The following is a 21,862-nucleotide window of genomic DNA, read 5'->3' as shown; positions in this document are numbered from 1 at the left end:
CTGTGCAACGTGAAATGGCTTTGACTTTGCTGCAATATTATACACAAATGCTTCTTAAGTGTTTTCGTTTACTTAGTTTTAGCTTAATGTTCGAGTAAAGTATTATCTGTGTTGATCGTAAGATAATATAATGTCAAATATACCTACATATATATATAGTATGATTTTATGTAATGAAACTACTTTCGAAGACCACCAAATATCTGATAAAAGTATATGTGCATATATTTTTTACTTCATATATACATAAACAATTAATTCTACACTTAAAACTAATTTATTCAGCTTCGTCTTCAACCTCCTCATCGTCATCGTCTTCCATATCCTCTGCATCCTCTTCTACGGCGCTGTCGACTTGGGTCTCATCGTTTATACCGTCCTCAACGTGCAACTGGAAGCCATCACTCTTTGTCCAAGAGCATCTCATCGTCATTCGGAACTTGGCCATTGGCTTGCCCACCAGTTTGAGTATACGCGCCTGCTCGGGTGTTAGCACCTTTCCCTCTTCGCACACGGTATAATCACTGTAGATGGTTACGATGCCCTTTTCCAGCTTGGTGGGCATGCCCAACGAACGCAAATGCGGCTCCATGGAGTGGGCAAAGTCCTCGAGGGGACCGGCTGGCAATGTAACCGTCTCGGTTGCTATGAAACCACTTCGCGCATATTCCACCGCCCAGTAGTTTTCGGCCCATTCCAGGACCTCCTCTTTGGACTTTTCTGTGAACAGTAGACCCACCTGGCCGTTGAGGCGCTTGGCAAGCTACATTCAACATACAAAAAATTAGAAATGCTATATATAGATGGAGGGACAAGATATTTTACCTTGTGCAGACCTGCTTCCATTTCTTCGCTCTTTGTGCGTCCCAGGCCGATTTGCATTACGCGGTTTTTGCCAAAAATGATGCGCGAGTTGTTTTTCCATTCCTGTCGCAGGTCCTTCAGTATGCTGTTGCGCATGTTTTGCACCTGGAACACGAATATGTTGGGGTACTTTCCTACGCAGAATCTGATATCATCGACGAATCGCTGTTTCCAAGCCAGACCTTTGCGGTCCGTCTTTGTTAACGAAACTGTAATGGACGGTTTCTGGGCTTAGAACTGCTAAAAATGTTTCAATGAATAGCTGACGACATACCTTTCTTATCACGTTTGGAGCGTGGCATTTTTATGTGCAGGTAACGACTGGTTTAAATATAAAGTTGAAAACACCAAAATAATGCGTGCAGTAAACACGTGCAGAGCGTGAGAGTATCGATGAGAGCCTCGCTAGTATCGATAGGTGGTACTTGTATCGGAATGCATCCTTGGCAGGTTATACGTTGGAGATGGCAAGCAGCACTCACGCTAATCACGCACATGCATCGAGACAAATTAGGTTTTTGAATATACCATCACGAAAAAGTCAGCAAGTTCCACCATATGAGATTTTCAGGTGCTCCTGGCTGAGAAACCTGCCCTCGCCATTGAACATTGTCATCTGCGATGCCCAGATAGTTGCAATTTCACTCTTTGTAGCCCATGACCTTGAAAATGGCATTTTTAATATTTTTATTTTTAAAAAGAAAGCGCCGATGTGTTCCCCTTATCGCACAAAAATATCATACTTTTGGAGCATCGAATCAAAAGTCGCGGGTTTGTGATATTCAGACGTTAAACAACAGAAAAATAGCGCCAATTTGCTACAAATTCGGAAAAGCAGTTCTGTTGATAATGTATATCCACAAAAAATACAAATTAATATTTTCATCAGTCCAAAAAAATATCACCTGCAAATATATCATCAACCAAAAATACACATCGATACTTTGATGTCTCAATATTTAGCATCCCTAAAACCGAGCGAGCGAGTGTCGAAAGAGGTGGGAGTTATTTTAATTAAATAAATAAGTTAAATGCCAGAGTAAAGTATTAGTTAATACATTCGTACATCGGGGCAAGTGTCTTTTGTAAATATATGTAAAAACGCGAAGGCGCAGTGAGTCATGCAATTTGTGAATCGTCCGTCGGCTTCTGACCGCCATATTGTCGGCGGCCCTAATTTTTCTTTATATACCACATATGTACATATTTATTGATTTGATTGCCTAATTGGGAATCTATGGGAATGCAGTGGAGTGGTCCTGTCCTCAAGTGCTACGTGTGATTAACAACTATTGCCAAATGCCAGTTGAATTACCGCATATGTGTGTGAGAGAATAGGACGCCGATGACGTAATTTTTTCCGTCTTGTTCTTTGTGAATTGCCAAGTAAAAAGTAAACAGCGTTGCCAGCAACAAAAACTTTAATTCAGTTACTCTTTCAAACATCAGTGGAGGTGATATCTCGCCTCGCCAGCCCATATGCTCTGTGCAGAGCGGAAATTCAATGCTTTCCACATTAGAATTAAGCCAATTTGCTGCTTCTTATCAACAATATACATCTGCCGATTAGGTGCCTCCTTCAGGGCCATAAAGTTAAGATAAAAACGTAATCTGCCAGCAGATAACCGCCTCGCCTCAAAGTTTCAACAGGTAGTGGGGAATCGCAAAACTATCGTTCTCGAAAACTCTTCAACATCCCATAGAGGATGTGTAAGCACAGCACATGAATGTTAATTCATATTCGTAATTTCAACGCTCATAATGCCCGCCTGTCTACGCTACGTTCAAATTATACCATTAAATGGCAATTGCGCACAATTGACGCGCCCAGTGAGGGACTATGTTGCCTGCTTCTGTTAGTTCAAAACATTCCAGACGTGTTAATTGATGTATATATTTATTTTATTGGCCCCAAGTCCATACATACAACACAGATACAGCTATGTTGCTTAAAATTTGAATATTAACCATCGGTTGACGCAGAGCAGTGCACACCTGGCAACATTACTGCCAACCTGACGTTGGCAACCCTGAAATGCGCTCACTTGTGGCGGGCATGCGCCGCCTGTGTATGTGTGCCTCCGCCGCACACGTTCACAGAATCACATCATAGCAGCACAGATACAGCGGCAAACCCGTGCAACCTTTCATTCGGTCGTTGGTAGTGTTCGTCGTCGTTTCAAGTTAATCGAGAATGTAAGTAACATATTTTGATGGGCCGAAAAGTATGTGTGCACTACATACAATGGGATATTTGTGCGAATGTGTGCACGTATATGCTGAAAATTATAAAACGGAAAATATGCCAGAACACGTGTAAAATCGGTTAAAACCAATACGAGAAATGATGGAAAATTTTCCAGAACGTACGTGCACATATACCGCACTGCGCAAATAAGGTTGTATCGAGCGTACTACCTTTTTACGCATCATTCCATAAGGGATCGATCAAAAAAAAATCCTACGCAAAACGTAGAAACTGTGAATTTGTGCGAAAAAAAGAGTGTCCGAGTTGCCAGGGTATTGGTGTATGTATGTGATGCGGCGAGATTCGTAGGCGGCGGGCATAGCCGACTTCTATATACACATATATATAGCGATATATATACCCATACGTTTATATATATATAAACTTGGATGGGGACACGCGGTTAGGTGTGTTTTTTGAACTCAACACACTTTTGTCCGACTGTGGTAGATACATTTTCTCTCTCGTCTCGCCGCCTATGCGGCTATCTGGCTATGTGTGTGTGTGTGTGCGAGAGTATTTTTGTACGCGTCCGCTCTCCTCATTGCTCTCGGATATTTTTATAATTCTGTAGCGCCGCACTTGGAAACACGATTGCCCCAAGCACCCCACCGCCATCGTCAAGAGCCTAACACTAGTACATTACCCACTAAAGTTAGTAACTTTTTCCCTCACACATACAGATATGTGTAGCTGCGTGTCTACATGTAGAGGAATTTCTACATACTACGTTTCTATTCTTTTTAGCTACTGCGCATGCTGGGTCCAATTCACCGTTTCTTGGCTCAGCTCATGGGCCGGCGCAAGAACACTCGCACATATATATATATTATATAGTATGAGCGTGCTTAAAGTGCCGTCATCATCGTCTGCCCCATGCCGACCGACACTTTTGTAGACTTCGCTCGATGCAGCTCCCTCCGTCTCCGGCTGGTGTGTCACAGAACTCTTTGTAATGAATGCATGTGTGTGAGTGTGGAATGCATGGGGATGAGCAATGTTAGCGTCGATTCTTCCTCTTCTCGATGATGATGATCATCATCATCAGATATTTGTTTTTTGCGTGGTCGGGACAAGTTGTAAGCTATTTAATCAAATACAGGTCTCTCCATAGAAAACTCATGTAATGGGAAGCGTAACGTTACGCCTCGCTTAATATTTTGGCCATTAGGGCGCCAGAGAAACACGTCATTGACCCAAAAACGAGTTGGTCGCAATACCTCCTATCTGTCTCTGTCCCTCTCTCACTCACCCACCCACTCGTCTATTATGTACTTGGATATATTGTTTGCATTGACACAAAGGGTCAATGTTTTTTGATTTGGCGGCCGATAGATGCCGGCGTAATCTGGAACTCAATTTAAATCCAATTTATGGATTGCTAGGTGGTGGTGGTGGTGGGGCGGTAGAACATCGAATGTGCTGACCGGGAGATTCCATTCATTGCGGCTGCATTCTAGCTTGATTGTCGAGGCTTCCTCTGTCGTTCTCCGTCTCTTTTTTCCTTCGACGGAAAACAAAAAGTTTTGTCCAGAGTGGCGGCCGCTGTCTAAAAATACCAGCAACGCCCACATGCATTCACCCCACACACACAGCATTTTTCCCTCCCTCCCACTCACACTCCCACTCCGAATGAATCCATCGTGCTGGATTGGAGCTTTCTCTAGGCAGAGAGCGGAAATTAATCGATTTCCTGTCAAACGGAACAGGAAAATTGATCCTACGATAAAATTCGATCCTATTGCTCTGCTCGAAACATTTTCTAAACGGATTACGTGAGTCAGATTGACGGTGAATTGGCCTGCCAGTACTGGCACAATTCGTTTTGTTAATAACTGATTCGCAGTAAATCAATAGCCGGTTGCTTACTGTGCAAATAAAGGAGTGCGTCACTGTACGAATTGCAATCAAACGTACATCTCGCACATACATATGTGTGAACGAACATGAATATCTATCTTTGGCACACTCAAATACAGACATACGAACACACAGATAGTCACAGAGGCGAGCCGCCTTTTGCTCTATTTTTTTCTCCGTCTCTCTTCCTCTCTCAGAATTCTTTTTTATTCATGATTTATTTTTATCTTTGTTGTCGAACTTGTGTTTTACTCGTCTTTTCTACTTTTCCATCCACTCCCCGTAGACAGACGATCAGATCAGATCAGATCCTCGTACTATTCGTCTTGTTAAACTGACTCTAAACTAAGATTTAAATGGTTGACGCACGTGCGTACATGTTTCCAATGCCTGTATTTTTGTTATTTGCCTTGTAAATTAGCCATTCAGTCAGCGATCGGCCTTCTGTGAGTCATCAAAAGTTTCAAACTTGACACTTTCGCTCAGCGGAAGCATGACAACAAACTAAATGTATGCGGCATACCCTGTAGTTGTTGCTGGGAGCAAAATCTGGGTGTATTGGATATAAGAGTTTTCAATTTAATATCCGAATCTCCGGGAAATCTCTATCCGAATTCCTTTTTTACCCCAAAAATATTTGTATGTTTATAGTATGAAATTTAATGAATTTGTTGTTGTTTACTTGAAATATCTTTTTGCAGAAAGCCAATAAAAACAACTTTGTGGCGTATTCCTGTTGCTTTAATTGATTTTTCCTCTGGGATCTATATATATACACACTTATATATATAAACCGTGTGAACGACAGACACACCCCACATACATCCTTAGTTTTGTGAAGTAATTGAACAAAAAACAACAAACAAAATGTCGACAGTCGATAAGGAGGAACTGGTCCAGAAGGCTAAACTGGCCGAGCAATCAGAACGGTAAGCAATGACGAAACAACATGGAATGTGCAATCAAATATTTACTGAACTTGTCGTAATTTTTACATATAGCTACGATGACATGGCCCAGGCCATGAAGTCCGTCACAGAAACGGGCGTCGAACTCTCAAATGAGGAAAGAAATCTGCTCTCCGTTGCCTACAAAAATGTGGTCGGTGCTCGTAGGTAAGTCGTTTGAACCGTACTTGATTAATGTCTTTATACATACATCAATGGAATGTTTACGCTGACATTTAACACTTTCTTTCTCCACCATCAACCAACCTTCAAAACCAGGTCATCGTGGCGCGTCATCTCCTCCATTGAGCAGAAAACCGAAGCATCTGCTAGAAAACAACAGCTTGCCCGTGAGTACAGAGAGCGCGTAGAGAAGGAGCTGCGGGAAATCTGCTATGAAGTTTTGGTAAGTAACACACACTCGAAGGACTGCGCAAGTCCGTCCGTTCTGTCCGGTTCCGTCCCGTCTGCCTGTCAGTCCGTCATGTCGCTGTCCTTGTTTTATGGGGTGTAATTGGTCCATCTAATTATTTTTATCCACACATCACTCAGCCGATACACACAATTTACGGTGCGCTGTTCATCTAAATTTATTGATGGCTAAGTCTGTAGGATAAAGCCTCGAACCTGTCAGCCGCTCCACCGCATAGAGTCGCCCCAAACGAGCTCAGCTGTGTGTCGGTCGGGCGTGTGGTGGATGGGTGGCGCTGTTGGCTGTTGTGTGCTGTGGTGTGCTGTGGTGGTTGGCGTGGAAAGCCCAGTTTTTTGCTCTTCTTTCTTGCCCCTGCGAAATATCAAATTTGTTTCAATCAATAAATCTATTTTTAAAATGAACATTTTCCACTTTTTCCCCCCCTCCCCAACACATAAATTCTGAGAGTGGCTTTGGCCTGTACAATAGGTGGTAAACATATGTATACCCGTTTTTCCACCATAAATACTTGGATCAAAAAATAGACCATGGACAGGGTTGAACTTGAGTTTTCCTTGGGCTTGGTACATATTTCCCCTTCTCCTCACTTGGGGTTGATGGATATTGTTATGTAAGCCTTAATTCCACTCGTACCTGATGGAATTTTAAATGGAAAATTGTATGATAGGCTTATGATAATCTTGGGAGCTTTTATAGCTAATTAAAAGTAAATTTACTTGGCGGTGTGGTTGCACATCGATTTCATATCTTAAATCAGTTATTAAATGTACGTTTTTGATTTACAGGGACTTCTGGACAAATATCTTATTCCAAAAGCCAGCAATCCCGAGAGCAAGGTGTTCTATCTGAAAATGAAGGGCGATTATTACAGGTATTTGGCCGAGGTTGCCACAGGAGATGCACGCAATGGTAAGTATATCGATCAGTGCCCGCCCCCCACTTATGTATATCCCCCTATACACAATTAATATACACATGATATCTATATATATATATATATAAACAAATCAAAAATATTCTTGAAAATGCAGCTGTTGTTGATGACTCGCAAACCGCTTACCAGGATGCATTTGACATTAGCAAGGGTAAAATGCAGCCAACACATCCAATCCGTTTGGGTCTGGCCCTTAACTTCTCAGTCTTCTATTATGAGATCTTAAACTCTCCAGACAAAGCTTGCCAGCTGGCTAAACAGGTTAATAACTGAACGACAATGAATCAATGAACTTCATTGGAAATGTATGGCAAGCGAGCAAAGCAAACAAAAACACTCCACTACGTCCCTATCTATCTCTATCCATATACTATATGAACTATTCAACTGTTTCAATATTTACCTAACTTGTTTTAATTTTTGTTTCTTTTATTATTGTAATTAAAAAAATCGTGTAAATTGCTAAGCCGTCGTTGAGGACTCGAAAAAAGCCTATCAGGAGGCGTTCGATATTGCAAAAACCAAAATGCAGCCAACACATCCAATCAGATTAGGGCTCGCACTCAACTTTTCCGTCTTCTATTACGAAATTATCAATTCACCAGCGAGGGCTTGTCATTTAGCTAAACAGGTTCAGTTCAACTTATGCATATCTCTGTCTTAAGTATGCCCTAATCTAGCTTCCGGTTCTAATTATAATTTCCCCACTACTAATCAAACACACACACACCACAAACACATAAGTTGTCGTTGTTTTGTGACTAAAACTGAGAGAAGCATTTCCAGCTATTACTAAAACCACAATTTAAAAGAGCTTAATCCCAAGCCAAGTTGAAGGATATACTTTATACGTATTTACGTACGCGAACAAAGCGTTTCAGGACAATGGCAAAAGGTTGTGACCAGACTTCAAATGATTACAAAAAGATTACAAGCGAAATGTGGGACATAAAACTGGTCTCAACAAAAACAAATCGGCATCTGTGGGATGGGCCTGAAAGCCCGTGTATATCCTCCTCTTTTTCCCGAATCGCATGAGAAGTGCTTAAACAAAACTTTGCCTGTAATCTAACCACCGACCTACCGTCTTACTTACCTGCGGCCTTTGCTGGTGAACAATTTTTCGTTTATTTTTCTTCTTTTCTTAAGTTAAGGACAAAACTCCTTTATTATTTTGGTTTATATATTCCGCTTTGAAGTTTAGTTTAGTAAAGTTGTTAAGTGAAGCGAATCGAAATTGTGAATGTTTGATGATTTTAACGCCACTTTGAAAATGCTTTTGTTTTTGCCTTGCCAAACATTTCCTCTAATGAAGAACAAACACCCCAAAGAACGTTGTCTAATAATGAATTCTGTTTGATCCCGATCCAGGCGTTCGATGATGCGATAGCCGAGTTGGACACACTCAACGAGGACTCATACAAAGACTCGACACTCATCATGCAACTGTTGAGGGATAACCTGACTCTCTGGACCAGCGACACCCAGGGCGATGGCGATGAGCCACAGGAGGGCGGCGACAACTAACCAAACAACTAAGAAAATGTTTCCTTTTTGACTATGCAAATATTATTCAGTAATACAACAAAACAAAACAAAAACCAGAAACAACAAAGAGAAACAAATATAAATGCAAAACGCAAAGCAAAAAACACAAGCAACAAATTGAAATGAAACGATAATACCAGGCAGACAGCAACAGGAGACAGGCAGGAAGAGGAGGAATGCAACATTTAATACAAATTACATGCAGCATGTTTTTCATTTGAGGCCGATCGTGGGTAGGACAGTATAGAGCCTATATATATTTACCTATACATAGCTGTATGTATATGCATGTATGCATGTAGGAGACCCACTAATCCGAGTCAAATGGATCCACTGCAACTGCTTGAGCATATAATACCACACATAGAAGGCAGCATCAATAGACAAACGCATGCTCGGTTTTTGTGCTCGGTTAAGGCTGCTTCGTGTGAATTAGCTCATTCAAAAAAACAACACCCAATAAATACTATTCCTAATTGTATACATAAAACAAAATTAAATCGATTATTTTCTGTTTTTATACATTTTTGCAAGAAACTAAATTAATTATTTAATTTTTGTCAGGCAGCAGAACAAGCAGAAACTAGAATCAACAACCAAGCGAACCAAATGAGAAAAACAAAAGTAAAACAGAAACTTATGTATTATTTGTAATTCTTTTTCTAAACAAATAAAACCAAAAAAAAACCTAAATTCCCTTATTTTTTATTTGAATTTTCTTTAAGTTGCTAAGTTTTTTCCCCATCCAAACACCCACACACACACAGACAGATTACAAAAAACAAACAACAACACATAGACACAGCAACAACACAGGGTTGCATTTATAATGCATGTGAGGAACTTGGTTTTGGGATGATCCCCCTTCCACAGGGGGGCCTTATCGAAACGGGAACCGTATCTGTTAAAGGAAAGTGAGAGATTGAGAGAAGTACAGAATAAAATATAGTTGTTCATTGCTATTTTTTATACATGTCTTACATATAAACAAAAGGTTAAAAAAAATACAATTACAAATTTCCTTGTTGTCTTCTCTTGGTATTATACTATAATTGTGAAAACCAGAACTCATATAATACATACACACATATAACCAACTGTCTATTGGGAAAACTTGCGAACTTGATTCGGCCAGCTAAAAAAACTAGAAAACGAAGAAAGGAAGTCGTTATTATTTTTGAACTGTGCAACATGGCTTTAGGCACGAGTTTTATTGTGCGCAATGGTTGCACAAGGCTTATACTGTTTTTAATGCTTCTGCGGGACACTCCCGATCTACTTTAACTTTTTCTTGTAAGAAAACGGCCATCAATTGTTCCTAATATCAAAGATTTCTTTCTCATTTTTCTGTTTTAATCAGTTTACAAACAATTTTCGACTTCCAAGCATTCGACAGATTACTTTTTTAACTTTTGGCGAATGCAGGCTATACATTAAAAATGGAAATATTTGAATAAAATGAACTAAAACCCAAAATACAAATCAAAATACATAATTATTGTAAACGAAAACTATTCAAATTTTTAATTTCCATAAAAGAAAACTTTGCATGTGTATTAACAAAACAAAAAAAATTAAAAAGCAAAAATATATATGCAATAAACCATATATAAATATATATATCTTATTGTCCACAACAACAAGAACGGTAAACATACTGAGCATTATATACTTGCGTGTATGTATATTTCCATATACATATGTGCAATTGCATATAAATGTGTGTATGATATAAGTAAATGTATATTTTCGCAATTGAATTTATCGCTATATTATGAATGTGAGGCATAAAAAATATATATATATTTAAATAAATGATAAAAGAAACCAAAAACACTTTTTTGCCGCAACGCTAATAAGTCGAATACAAGAACATAATAATATAATGAAACTGCAATACATACATAAATGAAACAAACGACAAAACAGAGTAAAAGAGAGTACATGACAACAACCAGACGGAAAACCCTGGTGGGTGTAGACGTAAATTGTATGCATATAATAGAGGCAAAGATTGATGTATGAGTGGAAAATTTAAGTTTATTGAAATTACAGTTTCTTAATTACCAACAAAAAAAACAAAAAAAAAATTAAATAAATCATAAAAAAACCAACTAAAATGACTTTTTTTAGCCCTTAGTTTAGTTTCGATCATAGTGCTCTTTGACATAAAGTTTCAAGCAAATTCGTAGATTCAACAACATATTAAAACTAATAAATAAGAAAAGTGCATAAAATGCGCCATATTCTAAGCATTATCTATGCACATAGATGTATGCTTGTGGAAAATTATAATCGTTAGCTGAATTGGCATGCATTTAAACAAATTTCGAGTATTAGCTAAATTCCAAAAAAGGTACGAATGCAAATCAATTCCCCTAACGCATTTCTATGCCACAATATACATATATCCTGTTGCAGTATTTGTGGCTGCAATGAGCGGATACCAAAGCCTCCGGCTTACTATGTACAACTATCCCCGATTGTCCAGAATCGGATGGGCCAAGGATTTCACCAAAGGTATAAGGTGAGAAATTATAATACATGTGTACGTATGTAAATCCTTATATTCACCCACTTTTTTATAATAAGATTATTCGTATTGGTTAAATTTTAGTTGAGCCAAGCAACATTCTACCATCGTTGGATACATGGCTGTTGTAAAGACGATGGCGATGGCATTCAGAAGGAATTGTCTGAAATTAGGACATATTTGAGCAAGACGAAATGCTCAGAGAGGAAGTACGAGTTTTTGTTAGCTCTACGGGAACACAATATAGAACTGTATTATCGCTATTTTTGCCGAAACCCATCTCAAGTAGTATCGATCCTGAGAAATGCCAGGGGTTATGACTATGAGGCGATGCCAGTCAACGACCAATATAAGGAAACGAAAATGCCTTGTACATCAGGATTAGACCTACGTAAGCTTGTCGGGCAGCGACATATTCCTACTGAATCGAGTACAGATATAGTGGGTATTAAGCGACAGAACTTAGGCGATGGAAAAACAAACGACCAAGGCGAATTGTCTGAAATCAAGACATATTTGAACAAGACGAAATGCTTGGAGAGGAAGTACGAGTATTTGCTAGCTTTGCGGGAACACAATATAGAACTGTATTACCGATATTTTTGCCAAAACCCATCTCAAGTAGTATCGATCCTGAGAAATGCCAGGGGTTATGACTGTGAGGCGATGCCAGTCAACGACCAATATAAGGAAACGAAAATGCATCGTACATCAGGATTAGACCTACGTAAGCTTGTCGGGCAGCGAAATATTGCTACTGAATCGAGTACCGATATAGTGGGTATTAAACGACAGAACTTAGGCGATGGAAAAACAAACGACCAAGGCGAATTGTCTAAAATCAAGACATATTTGAACAAGACGAAATGCTTGGAGAGGAAGTACGAGTATTTGCTAGCTTTGCGGGAACACAATATAGAACTGTATTATCGCTATTTTTGCCGAAACCCATCTCAAGTAGTATCGATCCTGAGAAATGCGAGGGGGTTGGACCATGAGGCGATGCCTCATACATCAGGACTAGAGCTAAGTAAACTTGGCGGGCATCAAAATATTCCTACTGAATCGAGTATGGATATAGTGGGTTTTATGAATCCACAGAATTTAGTTGATGGCAAATTGACCGACAGCATCCTTGGAAAGACAACAAAGTTCGATTTTGCATCTGAGAATCGAGAAGCACGAATGTTTCACAAGGAAAAATGCAAGGAAGTTTACAAATACGGTCGCAGAAACCCTAACCTCTACGTAAGTTTAATTATTCATTTCAACTTTTACACTCCGTTATGATTTGAAAATAAATCAATAAGATAGCTCGATAGCCGCCTGCACACACCGCTGGCACCCGTCGACCATCTCTAGAAGTGAAAGCTCTGAGAAAGCTCAGAACAGCTGGGCAGCAACAGCTGTGCCTGTCACACACACACTTGCATGTGGGTTGAACGTAAACAAAACGAGTTCAGAGCGCTTAATCGCTCTTTTCCGTTCATTGCAACTCGAGAAAAAATCATTAAGGTGATCGCCCTATCGTCTGCAGAGATAAACCTTATCTCTGAGTCAGTGCCGTGTAAATCCAAGCAGTTTAACCATCCCACGCCCGCATTGCATCAGTACGCATATCAGTCGCGCTTACAGCGAAAGCATTTTGGCTGTACGACAGCGTGTTAGTGTGTGTGTGTCTGTTTGCAGTGAGTGTTGTGTATGCGTCTGGCCCAAAGGTCACCTTGAAACGTCAAAACGAAACCTCTCAGTTGTACGCCAAATACCGCTCGTAGTAACTGAAAAACGCTTCGCTGATACAGAGCCACGGAACGGAACGAATCAAATAGTATTAATAACTATTTGGATATATATCGGGCTGACTTAATACGCCGCTCCAGTGCCAGTCCAGTCTTCTACTGCCTCTCTGCGCCTTTGGTCTGATTGGCAAAAAGGGTGTATATAGCATAATAGTTGGTCGCTTCCAATCTCCCTCCCAGTGGCTGTTTCGGGTCCAGTGTCTGTGTGTGTGCGTGCGTGTATACGGGCTTACCGGTAGCAAAGAAAGACGTTAATATCGAATATTGAAATTTGATCAAAGAATAACGAAATTCGCCATGAACTCTGAAATTAATCAACGTTTTCTGGCGCGCGGCTCGCAGAAGGACAAGGGCCTGGCCGTCTTCACCAGCGGTGGCGACTCCCAGGGCATGAATGCCGCAGTGCGTTCCTGTGTGCGTATGGCCATCTACTTGGGATGCAAGGTGAGTGGTGACCTCTGTCAAGTACTTTTACTACCAGCTCTTACAGCCCGCCCCAGCTCCCACAACCAAGATCTATAATTTACGTTAAATACTCTGAGTTATAAATGTAAACCATTCTTATCGCAGGCATTGAACTTAGGCAAATTGATTAATAGTTAGATAATCTTTATCAGGCCAACGAAGAAATTCTTAAGCACAGCAATAGAGAGCGGCGACACACTACGCTACACAGAAGCAGCCAGCCAGCCCCCGAGTGCTGTATGTAACACACTTGTGGTGTATGTCTGTGTGTATGTGTCTGTGCGCATTGACATTGAGTTTATTTTGGGTGTTTTCACATGCGATTTCTTCGGCTAATTTCTGTTTCACTTTTTGTTGTTCTAATTTTCGGTTACTCTTTCCCAAAGCTCTCAAATCTTCGATCCAACTAATTGATTCTTTTGAATTTGAAGTTTTCGCCAAGTTTTCTCCCCAAAATATGCAAATATATTTCCAATTGTGCGTAATTGAAATTGATTAGAATAAATTTTGATGGCCATTTTTTTTATTTTATTAATTTTGGGTCAATGAAAGTGAAATTGATGGTCCGATTGCCGCCTGGGTACACTCTATGCATACGAAGTGAAGTATCTCATAATTTTGGAAATGATAGCTTTTGAAAAGTAACGATTAGATAGGCACTTGCAACAGATACTTATCGATAACAGTTTAAGCGAACTAAAACTTGTACTTACCCTTTAATCCACAGGCCTACTTCATCCGCGAAGGCTACCAGGGCATGGTAGATGGCGGTGACAACATTCAGGAGGCCAACTGGGCCTCGGTGTCCTCCATCATCCATCGCGGCGGCACCATTATTGGCTCCGCCCGCTGTGCGGATTTCCGTGAACGCGCTGGTCGCCTCAAGGCCGCCAATAATCTGGTGCAGAAGGGAATCACCAACCTGGTGGTGATTGGCGGTGATGGTTCCCTCACCGGTGCCAATCTGTTCCGTCAGGAGTGGTCCAGCCTGTTGGATGAGCTGGTGAAGAATGGCACCATCACTGCCGCCCAGCAGGAAAAGAACAGTGTGTTGCACATTGTGGGATTGGTAAGGAAATTAAACTCTGCATTCGAATTACTGGCTAACGATTATATATGCTTTGCAGGTTGGCTCTATTGATAACGATTTCTGTGGCACGGACATGACCATTGGTACGGACTCTGCTCTGCATCGCATCATCGAAGCTATTGACGCCATCTCGAGCACGGCCTACTCACATCAACGTACCTTCATCATGGAGGTTATGGGTCGCCATTGCGGGTAAGAGAGGGGGGCTCTTCGGCGGTTCTGCCAGACCTAGGGGCGGTGATTAATTGGGTAATATCTTGAATATCTTTAGCTATTTATCAGTTGTGGCTGGCATTATTTCCGAGGCAGACTATGTCTTTCTCCCTGAATATCCTCCGCAAAACGATTGGCCTGCTAAACTTGTGCTTAAGTTGGAACAGGCAAGCCAGAACAGAGATCTGTTGAATGTTTTAATCATTTTGCACATTTCTGTCATCATTGAATGCCTTCCAAGATCAGTCGTATTAGTCGTATCAGTCGATCAGTCTCCTTGTGGATGCAACCCGTCAACCCGCCCTCCCTTTTATGACTAATAAGTATTCTAAATTATATATATATATTTGCAGTTATTTAGCACTTGTTGCCGGATTGTCTAGTGAAGCTGATTTCATATTCATTCCGGAAATGCCACCGAAAGTCGATTGGCCAGATAGGCTGTGCATCCAATTGGCCCAGGCAAGAAGTTGAACTAAAATATATACTCCACTCGCTTTCTTTGATCTCCAGCCAATTAATGCATACTCAATATTTAGTACTTGAGTTCCAAAGACACCGAAGGAGTTCGCTCAGCACATGCCACATATCAGAGCTTCTTCTTATTTTACGCTAACTCCTGCACACAATTCGATTATTTCCATCCAGTATGATTCGATCTATTGGATGATTCTGATTTATGCACAATTAACGTATGCGTTTGTCCCGCCCCCTATCCTATGTATTCCCTGTATCCCCCGGTATCCCCCTGTACCCACCGGTATCATATTGTAACTAATCTTAAGTTATCTACCCCTCCTACTACTACCTCTCATCGATTCACAACGTTTGTCAACATTTTTCTTTTTGTTTGTGTTTAATCTTTTTGTTTTTAGTTACCTAGCCATATCCGCGGCTATAGCCACAGAGGCTGATTTTATATTTTTACCCGAAGAGCCAGCGGAAGTCACGTGGCAGGACGATATCTGTATCAAACTCCAACAGGTCAGGCTGATTGCCCTCCTCCCACTACCTTCATTCGTTTGTTAAGCGTTTACTCTAAAACAGTCTTAAGTTGGAATCTCTCAACACTTTCTAACGCTTCGTTCTGGAATATAATTCGATTCTAAACTATCGCGTTGAAGCAACAGCTTCAATAATCAATATTCAATTGTATTCGTTTTGGGTTCTTGGTCTCCTGGTCTCCTGTATTATTTTCATTATTTCATTATGTATTTCTATTAACTTTCCCAGTTCCACTAACACTCATCCTCATATCGATCTTTAAATCATCGTTTATTTATGGCTTTCGTCTACTTTTTACACTGGTTCACACTGGCTTATGCTTGTGCTTTCTATATACAAAATACATATACATACATATGTGCATCTACTGTGCTTTTCATAACATCTTTTTATGAAATTCAAGACTTAAAGTAGTAAAAATTAAAGCATTTTCGCACTGTATTCATTAGCTTGATGTCAAAAATTGTGTGTTTACGTAAACATATGTACATACATTGGGCGCACAACTCGCCTCTTTATCTCTACGAATAAAATACTGATATATCTTATGATGCCTTAACAGGAACGATCGGCTGGCCAGCGTCTGAACATTGTCATCGTGGCTGAGGGAGCAATGGACCGTGAGGGAAATCCCATTACCGCCGAGGATGTGAAGAAGGTGATCGATGAACGCTTGAAGCACGATGCCCGCATCACTGTCCTGGGTCATGTGCAGCGCGGTGGCAATCCCAGCGCCTTCGATCGTATTTTGGTTCGTATCTCCCCTCTGGACGCCGTTCTTAAGCATTCTCTAATATGAAATCATTTTAGGCATGCCGCATGGGCGCCGAAGCGACTTTGGCTCTGATGGAGGCCACCAAGGATTCGGTGCCGGTGGTCATCTCTTTGGACGGCAATCAGGCTGTGCGTGTGCCGCTGATGGAGTGCGTGGAGCGCACTCAGGCAGTGGCCCTGGCCATGAAGGAGAAACGCTGGGCGGATGCCGTCAAGTTGCGTGGCCGTTCTTTCGAGCGCAATCTGGAGACATACAAGATGTTGACACGCTTGAAGCCGCCCAGGGAGTGCTTCGATGCCGAGGGCAAGGGCATCGAGGGCTACAGGCTAGCGGTCATGCACATTGGTGCCCCCTCTTGTGGCATGAATGCGGCCGTGCGCAGTTTCGTGCGCAATGCCATCTACCGTGGTGACGTTGTCTATGGCATCCACGACGGTGTCGAGGGTCTCATTGCTGGCAATGTGCGCGAATTGGGATGGTGAGTGGTGCTGCATGTGATACAGAATCGCGAGGAATGCAAAATTAATGGAATAATCTTGATCTTCCTCTCCAGGTCGGATGTGAGTGGATGGGTGGGACAGGGCGGCGCGTATCTGGGCACCAAACGCACCCTGCCCGAGGGAAAGTTCAAAGAGATCGCTGCCCGTTTGAAGGAGTTCAAGATCCAGGGCCTCCTCATCATCGGTGGATTCGAGAGTTACCATGCAGCCGGACAGATTGCCGATCAGCGCGATAACTATCCACAGTTCTGCATCCCGATCGTGGTCATACCCTCGACGATTTCAAACAATGTGCCCGGCACGGAGTTCTCACTTGGCTGCGACACGGGCCTGAACGAGATCACGGAGATCTGTGACCGTATCCGTCAGTCGGCCCAGGGCACAAAGCGTCGTGTGTTCGTTATCGAGACAATGGGTGGCTATTGCGGCTATTTGGCCACGCTGGCTGGTCTGGCCGGTGGTGCGGATGCCGCGTACATTTACGAGGAGAAGTTCTCCATCAAGGACCTGCAGCAGGATGTCTACCACATGGCCAGCAAAATGGCCGAGGGCGTCTCACGCGGCCTGATTCTGCGCAATGAGAAGGCTTGCGAGAACTACAGCACAGACTTCATCTATCGCCTCTACTCGGAGGAGGGCAAGGGTCTGTTCACCTGCCGTATGAACATCCTCGGCCACATGCAGCAGGGAGGATCGCCCACACCCTTCGACCGCAACATGGGCACCAAGATGGCGGCCAAGTGCGTGGACTGGCTGGCCGACCAGATCAAGGCGAACATCAATGCCAACGGCGAGGTGAACTGCAAGGCTCCCGACACCGCCACCTTGCTGGGCATTGTGTCGCGCCAGTACCGCTTCAGTCCACTGGTCGATCTTATTGCCGAGACAAACTTTGAGTGAGTATCAGGCTTACCCCTTACCCCAATTGATGATCCCTGTTTCATGCATTTTCTCCTATTTCTCCACCAGTCAACGCATACCAAAGAAGCAATGGTGGCTGCGTCTGCGTCCGCTGCTGAGAATTCTTGCCAAGCACGACTCTGCCTACGAGGAGGAGGGTATGTACATCACCGTCGAGGAGGAATGCGCCACCGATGCCGTTGCCTAGACGCACTTACAATGATGAAGATGTCCATCCCTCTTTGATTTTTCATTGCCCAGTGTAACTTGCTACAGCACCATCTATTATTCTATCTTCTACCCATCGAATCTATCTCAATGAATGTTTTTTAGTTTACAAACGCAACAAGCTATGGCCTAAGTTTTAAATACATTTGAACCGTTTTTGTTGTTATCTCTGCTGGTCGACGATTAGAACTTCAGAGTGGTCCATGACACGGCGTGCACGCATGGCATACGAAAGTATTCATTATACACAAATACACAAATACATAATTTATTTTATATTTCCTACTCATTTATGATTCGCTTCCTACAAAACGCACGTTTTTTTAAGTCTGTCCAACTTGACATATTGTATGCAAATCATTTCATCAACAAAATTCAGAAAAGGATTTACGCCCGCTAACGGTTGATTCTACATTTGCAGCTGCTCGCCTCGGTCAACACAACACCGTCTATTAACGGACATCATCATTCGCATGTTATCGTAAATTGTTGGTTTATCTACGCCCAGCTATATTAAATGTTAAACTATTTATACAACAATTTATCGTAGTGTATGGAAAAATTCTCCCAAAAATGTTACTCCACACCAAATGTTTTTCCGAGTATTGTTATGGAACCGAACAATGAAATATTTATATCAAAAATCTAAATATATGCATACATACTCAAAGACCTTTAGTCACGTGTATAAAAGTTGCCCAGAGACAAATTGGATTTTTTTTTTTTTTGCGAGCACATACTGTATTGGGTATAGAATTTCCGGAAATCAATTAGTCAGCTAGTAGTGACATAGCAGCCACCTTTGGAGGCACACACCTATTGGTGGTGTTATAGAAGCCAACTTTGAAAGTGTCCTAGCAGCTACCTTTTGGTAGTGTTATTGCAGCCATCGTTGAGCGAGCTTTGATAGATAAAATAGAGTCAAAGCTGGCAGCATCAGCTCTTCTCTTTTTCTGCATGAGAGGGAGAAGAAAAGAGCACTCTGCATGAGACCCGCAATGGTATGCCATTGAACCTTCTGCATCCATAATATAATCTGCGCAAATAGAGGTTATGAAATGCTCGGCATCATCTCCATGGTCATCGTTGACGGTTTCCATTAAATATCGTACATAATAATATTTAATAAATCTAATAAATACGCGTAAATGTGTCGCTTATGTGATTTGGATTGCACATATCCATTGCCTAATGCTACGAGCCATAAACTAATGAGATTTGTGTCATGCCACAGGACAACCACTCGCGGTCCCTTCTGTTGCTACAATTCGTTGCGCGTCACCACATCCTGTATCCACCTCACAGTCTTCTGAACATTGTGATATATGCCTAAATCAGATCCATTAATTAATTGGTTTCCCATCATGTCGTGCAAGTTATTGTGGATGGCACGTACCTGGCTGGTGATCGACGCCACAGCCGAAGCCGGCGCTGGTGATGCCGACGAGCACAAAGCGTCCGCGATCCTTGATCACCAGCGGACCTCCGGAATCGCCTGTCAATGATAACGAATTTGAATATCTTGCTTGTTCTGCTGCCCCGCACTCACTCACCCAGGCAGGCATCCATGTGGCCATCCGAGTGTCCCGCACAGAACATTTCCGCCTTGATTTCCACATTTATTTGCTTGCTCTCGTGCCAGCGAATGCAGTCGAAGGTGGCTGTGGAATGACAGAGCATGGGAGTAGTCAGCAATTCTGAAGATGTGAGGCTGGCTACTCACTAATGATGGGGACGCTGGCCACCTGCAGCATATTGGTGCCGGCGTGCCCCAAATGGGCCTCGGTCTTGCCCCAGCCCGCGATGAGGCCCTTGCGTCCGATCAGCCGGATGGGATAATGGGGCAGGCAAATGGGCAGGATGTGCTCGCTGAAGGCCGTGGGATGGGCCAGCTTCAGCAGGGCCAGGTCGTAGCGGTCTGGCTGCGTCATGCGAAAGTTAAAGCGCGGATGGATGATCTTTTGCATGACGCTGTGCTTCTGCACTGGCAGCGGCTCGTGTATTTGGCCCAGATCCTGGGTGTCCAGCTCCCCCAGATAGACGGTGATGTCCGGCAGCTGCGCCTGCTGTATGCAATGGGCGGCAGTGGCCACCATGTTGGCCGAGATGAGCACCCCACCGCACTGGTACTCGGCTATGCGGATGTGCGCCTGCCACGGATACTCGGCGAACTGTGCCGGCCGACCGCCGATGATGCGCTTCTGGAGCGTGTTCTGCGCTGTTCGTGGCACCCCACATTCGGGCTGTAATGGATGGGAGATTGAAGACTCGCTCAATGCCTCAGTTGTCAACCGTCACACGACTTACCTGAACGTTGAGCAGCTCATTGTCGTCGCGACGCCGCAACATGATGCGCTTGGGCAGGCCTTGCAGACTTATCTTGAGTTGGCCATAATCAATGAGATTCGCCAAAGACGACTGCGGATGCGGCAGCTGCGACTGTGAGAGATGCGGATGCTGCGGATCGGCGGCGGCGGCGATGCAGCAGCTGAAGAGCCACTTGTTGCTGCCACAGCCCTTGGCATGCTTGCCGCCCTGCAGCCAGCAGGAGAAGCTCAGCTTGCAGGGCCAGATGCCGCTCTGGTGCACACACTCTGCGGGCACGCCCAGCAACGCGTTGAGGATATCTGAACGAGATCAGGATCAGTATCAAGTTGGGGGGAACTCTTGCACTTACTCACTGGCCTGGCCGTGGCTGATGTGGCAGGAGAGCAGCAGCAGCACTAAGAGCCACAGCAGCAGATTCATTTTTACTGTTCCCAGTCACTAATCACTTGTCACTTGTCACTGTTCACTGTTCACTATCCAATTTTCGGAGTAGATGATTATTGGTGGGCGTTGAGGCATTTAGCACAATTTGTGGACTGTTAAATCTCCATTCCATTGACATGAGCTGCGATGGCTGCCAACGAAAGCATGACAGTTTCTTATTCACTTTTATGTGGCTGCGGCGGTGTCTTCTGCTCTTTCTTCTACTTAGATTTCTTAAGACTTGCGCTGCTGCTGCTGCTGCTCCACTTTTACTTGATGTCTGTCGTCGTCTCTGGCTATGGCCATGGGTATGGGCTTGTCTGGCGGATGACTCACGGCCGAGAGAGAGACAGATGTGTGTCCTTGATACGAGAACGAGAACGTGATACGAGTTATGGGGTCACCTGTCCGCTAAATGGGTCACCACCTGTCCGCACAGGCACGCACTGGCTAATGAATTTTGATAAAACAATCATCGCAATGGGAAGTGTGCCAATTCACTTGGCTCGATGGCACAGTTTTGCTTTGCAGTTTTCCTTTTTGCCCGCACGGTTCACACATTTGCCGCGAAATGGAGTTCTCGGTTCTTTTAGATGATCTGTAGATGGGAGTGGAGGTGCCGTCGCCACAACCGCACGCGCCGCTGGCCAAACTCGAACTGGGCGCCACAGCAACAGGTTGATCTTGGTTCTGGTTTGTGGATGCTACTGCTCACCGCCACTGCCACTGCTACTCTGATGCTGATGCTGCTCTGCGTTCATCTTCTTCA

At 43.0% G+C, this 21,862-nt stretch overlaps 4 protein-coding genes across 14 annotated transcripts; 2 read left to right on the top strand and 2 right to left on the bottom strand.

Annotated features, from left to right (window-relative positions):
* Positions 1–202: 202 nt before the first annotated feature.
* Positions 203–1,267, bottom strand: LOC111080583 (mRNA turnover protein 4 homolog). Its single transcript, XM_022376288.2, has 3 exons — positions 1,139–1,267; positions 826–1,073; positions 203–763 (listed from the first exon to the last, which is right to left on the bottom strand). Exons 1-3 carry the CDS (start codon positions 1,164–1,166, stop codon positions 278–280), a joined length of 762 nt encoding a protein of 253 aa, XP_022231980.2. The 5' UTR covers positions 1,167–1,267; the 3' UTR covers positions 203–277.
* A 510-nt stretch (positions 1,268–1,777) lies between these two features.
* Positions 1,778–9,910, top strand: LOC111080581 (14-3-3 protein zeta). 4 transcript variants are annotated; one of them, XM_022376282.2, is made up of 8 exons: positions 1,780–1,862; positions 5,674–5,901; positions 5,974–6,087; positions 6,199–6,325; positions 7,138–7,261; positions 7,384–7,547; positions 7,789–7,917; positions 8,658–9,910. In XM_022376282.2, the coding sequence occupies exons 2-8, from the start codon at positions 5,840–5,842 to the stop codon at positions 8,811–8,813; spliced, it is 876 nt and encodes a 291-aa protein (XP_022231974.2). In that variant the 5' UTR covers positions 1,780–1,862; positions 5,674–5,839; the 3' UTR covers positions 8,814–9,910. The 4 variants fall into 4 exon arrangements, with proteins under 4 accessions (XP_022231977.2, XP_022231974.2, XP_022231976.2 ...); XM_022376283.2 differs by lacking the exon at positions 1,780–1,862 and adding an exon at positions 2,966–3,060; XM_022376285.2 differs by lacking the exon at positions 7,384–7,547 and having other exon boundaries at positions 1,778–1,862; positions 7,754–7,917.
* Positions 9,911–11,034: 1,124 nt separating this feature from the next.
* LOC111080575 (ATP-dependent 6-phosphofructokinase) lies at positions 11,035–19,043 on the top strand. 8 transcript variants are annotated; one of them, XM_022376272.2, is made up of 12 exons: positions 11,035–11,190; positions 11,256–11,382; positions 11,452–12,615; positions 13,509–13,610; positions 14,359–14,700; positions 14,759–14,913; positions 14,993–15,101; positions 16,502–16,690; positions 16,750–17,192; positions 17,268–18,110; positions 18,184–18,272; positions 18,764–19,043. In XM_022376272.2, exons 1-12 carry the CDS (start codon positions 11,147–11,149, stop codon positions 18,796–18,798), a joined length of 3,642 nt encoding a protein of 1,213 aa, XP_022231964.2. In that variant the 5' UTR covers positions 11,035–11,146; the 3' UTR covers positions 18,799–19,043. The 8 variants fall into 8 exon arrangements, with proteins under 8 accessions (XP_022231964.2, XP_022231963.2, XP_022231965.2 ...); XM_022376271.2 differs by lacking the exons at positions 14,993–15,101; positions 18,764–19,043 and adding an exon at positions 15,810–15,918 and having other exon boundaries at positions 18,184–18,508; XM_022376273.2 differs by lacking the exon at positions 18,764–19,043 and having other exon boundaries at positions 11,036–11,190; positions 11,256–11,361; positions 18,184–18,508.
* A 403-nt stretch (positions 19,044–19,446) lies between these two features.
* LOC111081535 (plasminogen) lies at positions 19,447–21,810 on the bottom strand. Its single transcript, XM_022377619.2, has 6 exons — positions 21,024–21,810; positions 20,650–20,969; positions 20,066–20,585; positions 19,896–20,003; positions 19,739–19,837; positions 19,447–19,671 (listed from the first exon to the last, which is right to left on the bottom strand). The coding sequence occupies exons 1-6, from the start codon at positions 21,088–21,090 to the stop codon at positions 19,604–19,606; spliced, it is 1,182 nt and encodes a 393-aa protein (XP_022233311.1). The 5' UTR covers positions 21,091–21,810; the 3' UTR covers positions 19,447–19,603.
* Positions 21,811–21,862: the final 52 nt, after the last annotated feature.

Source organism: Drosophila obscura, unplaced genomic scaffold (assembly GCF_018151105.1).
Source record: "Drosophila obscura isolate BZ-5 IFL unplaced genomic scaffold, ASM1815110v1 contig_186, whole genome shotgun sequence".
NCBI classification, from domain to species: Eukaryota; Metazoa; Arthropoda; class Insecta; order Diptera; family Drosophilidae; genus Drosophila; species Drosophila obscura.
This window is presented reverse-complemented; position numbering and strand designations above follow the sequence as displayed.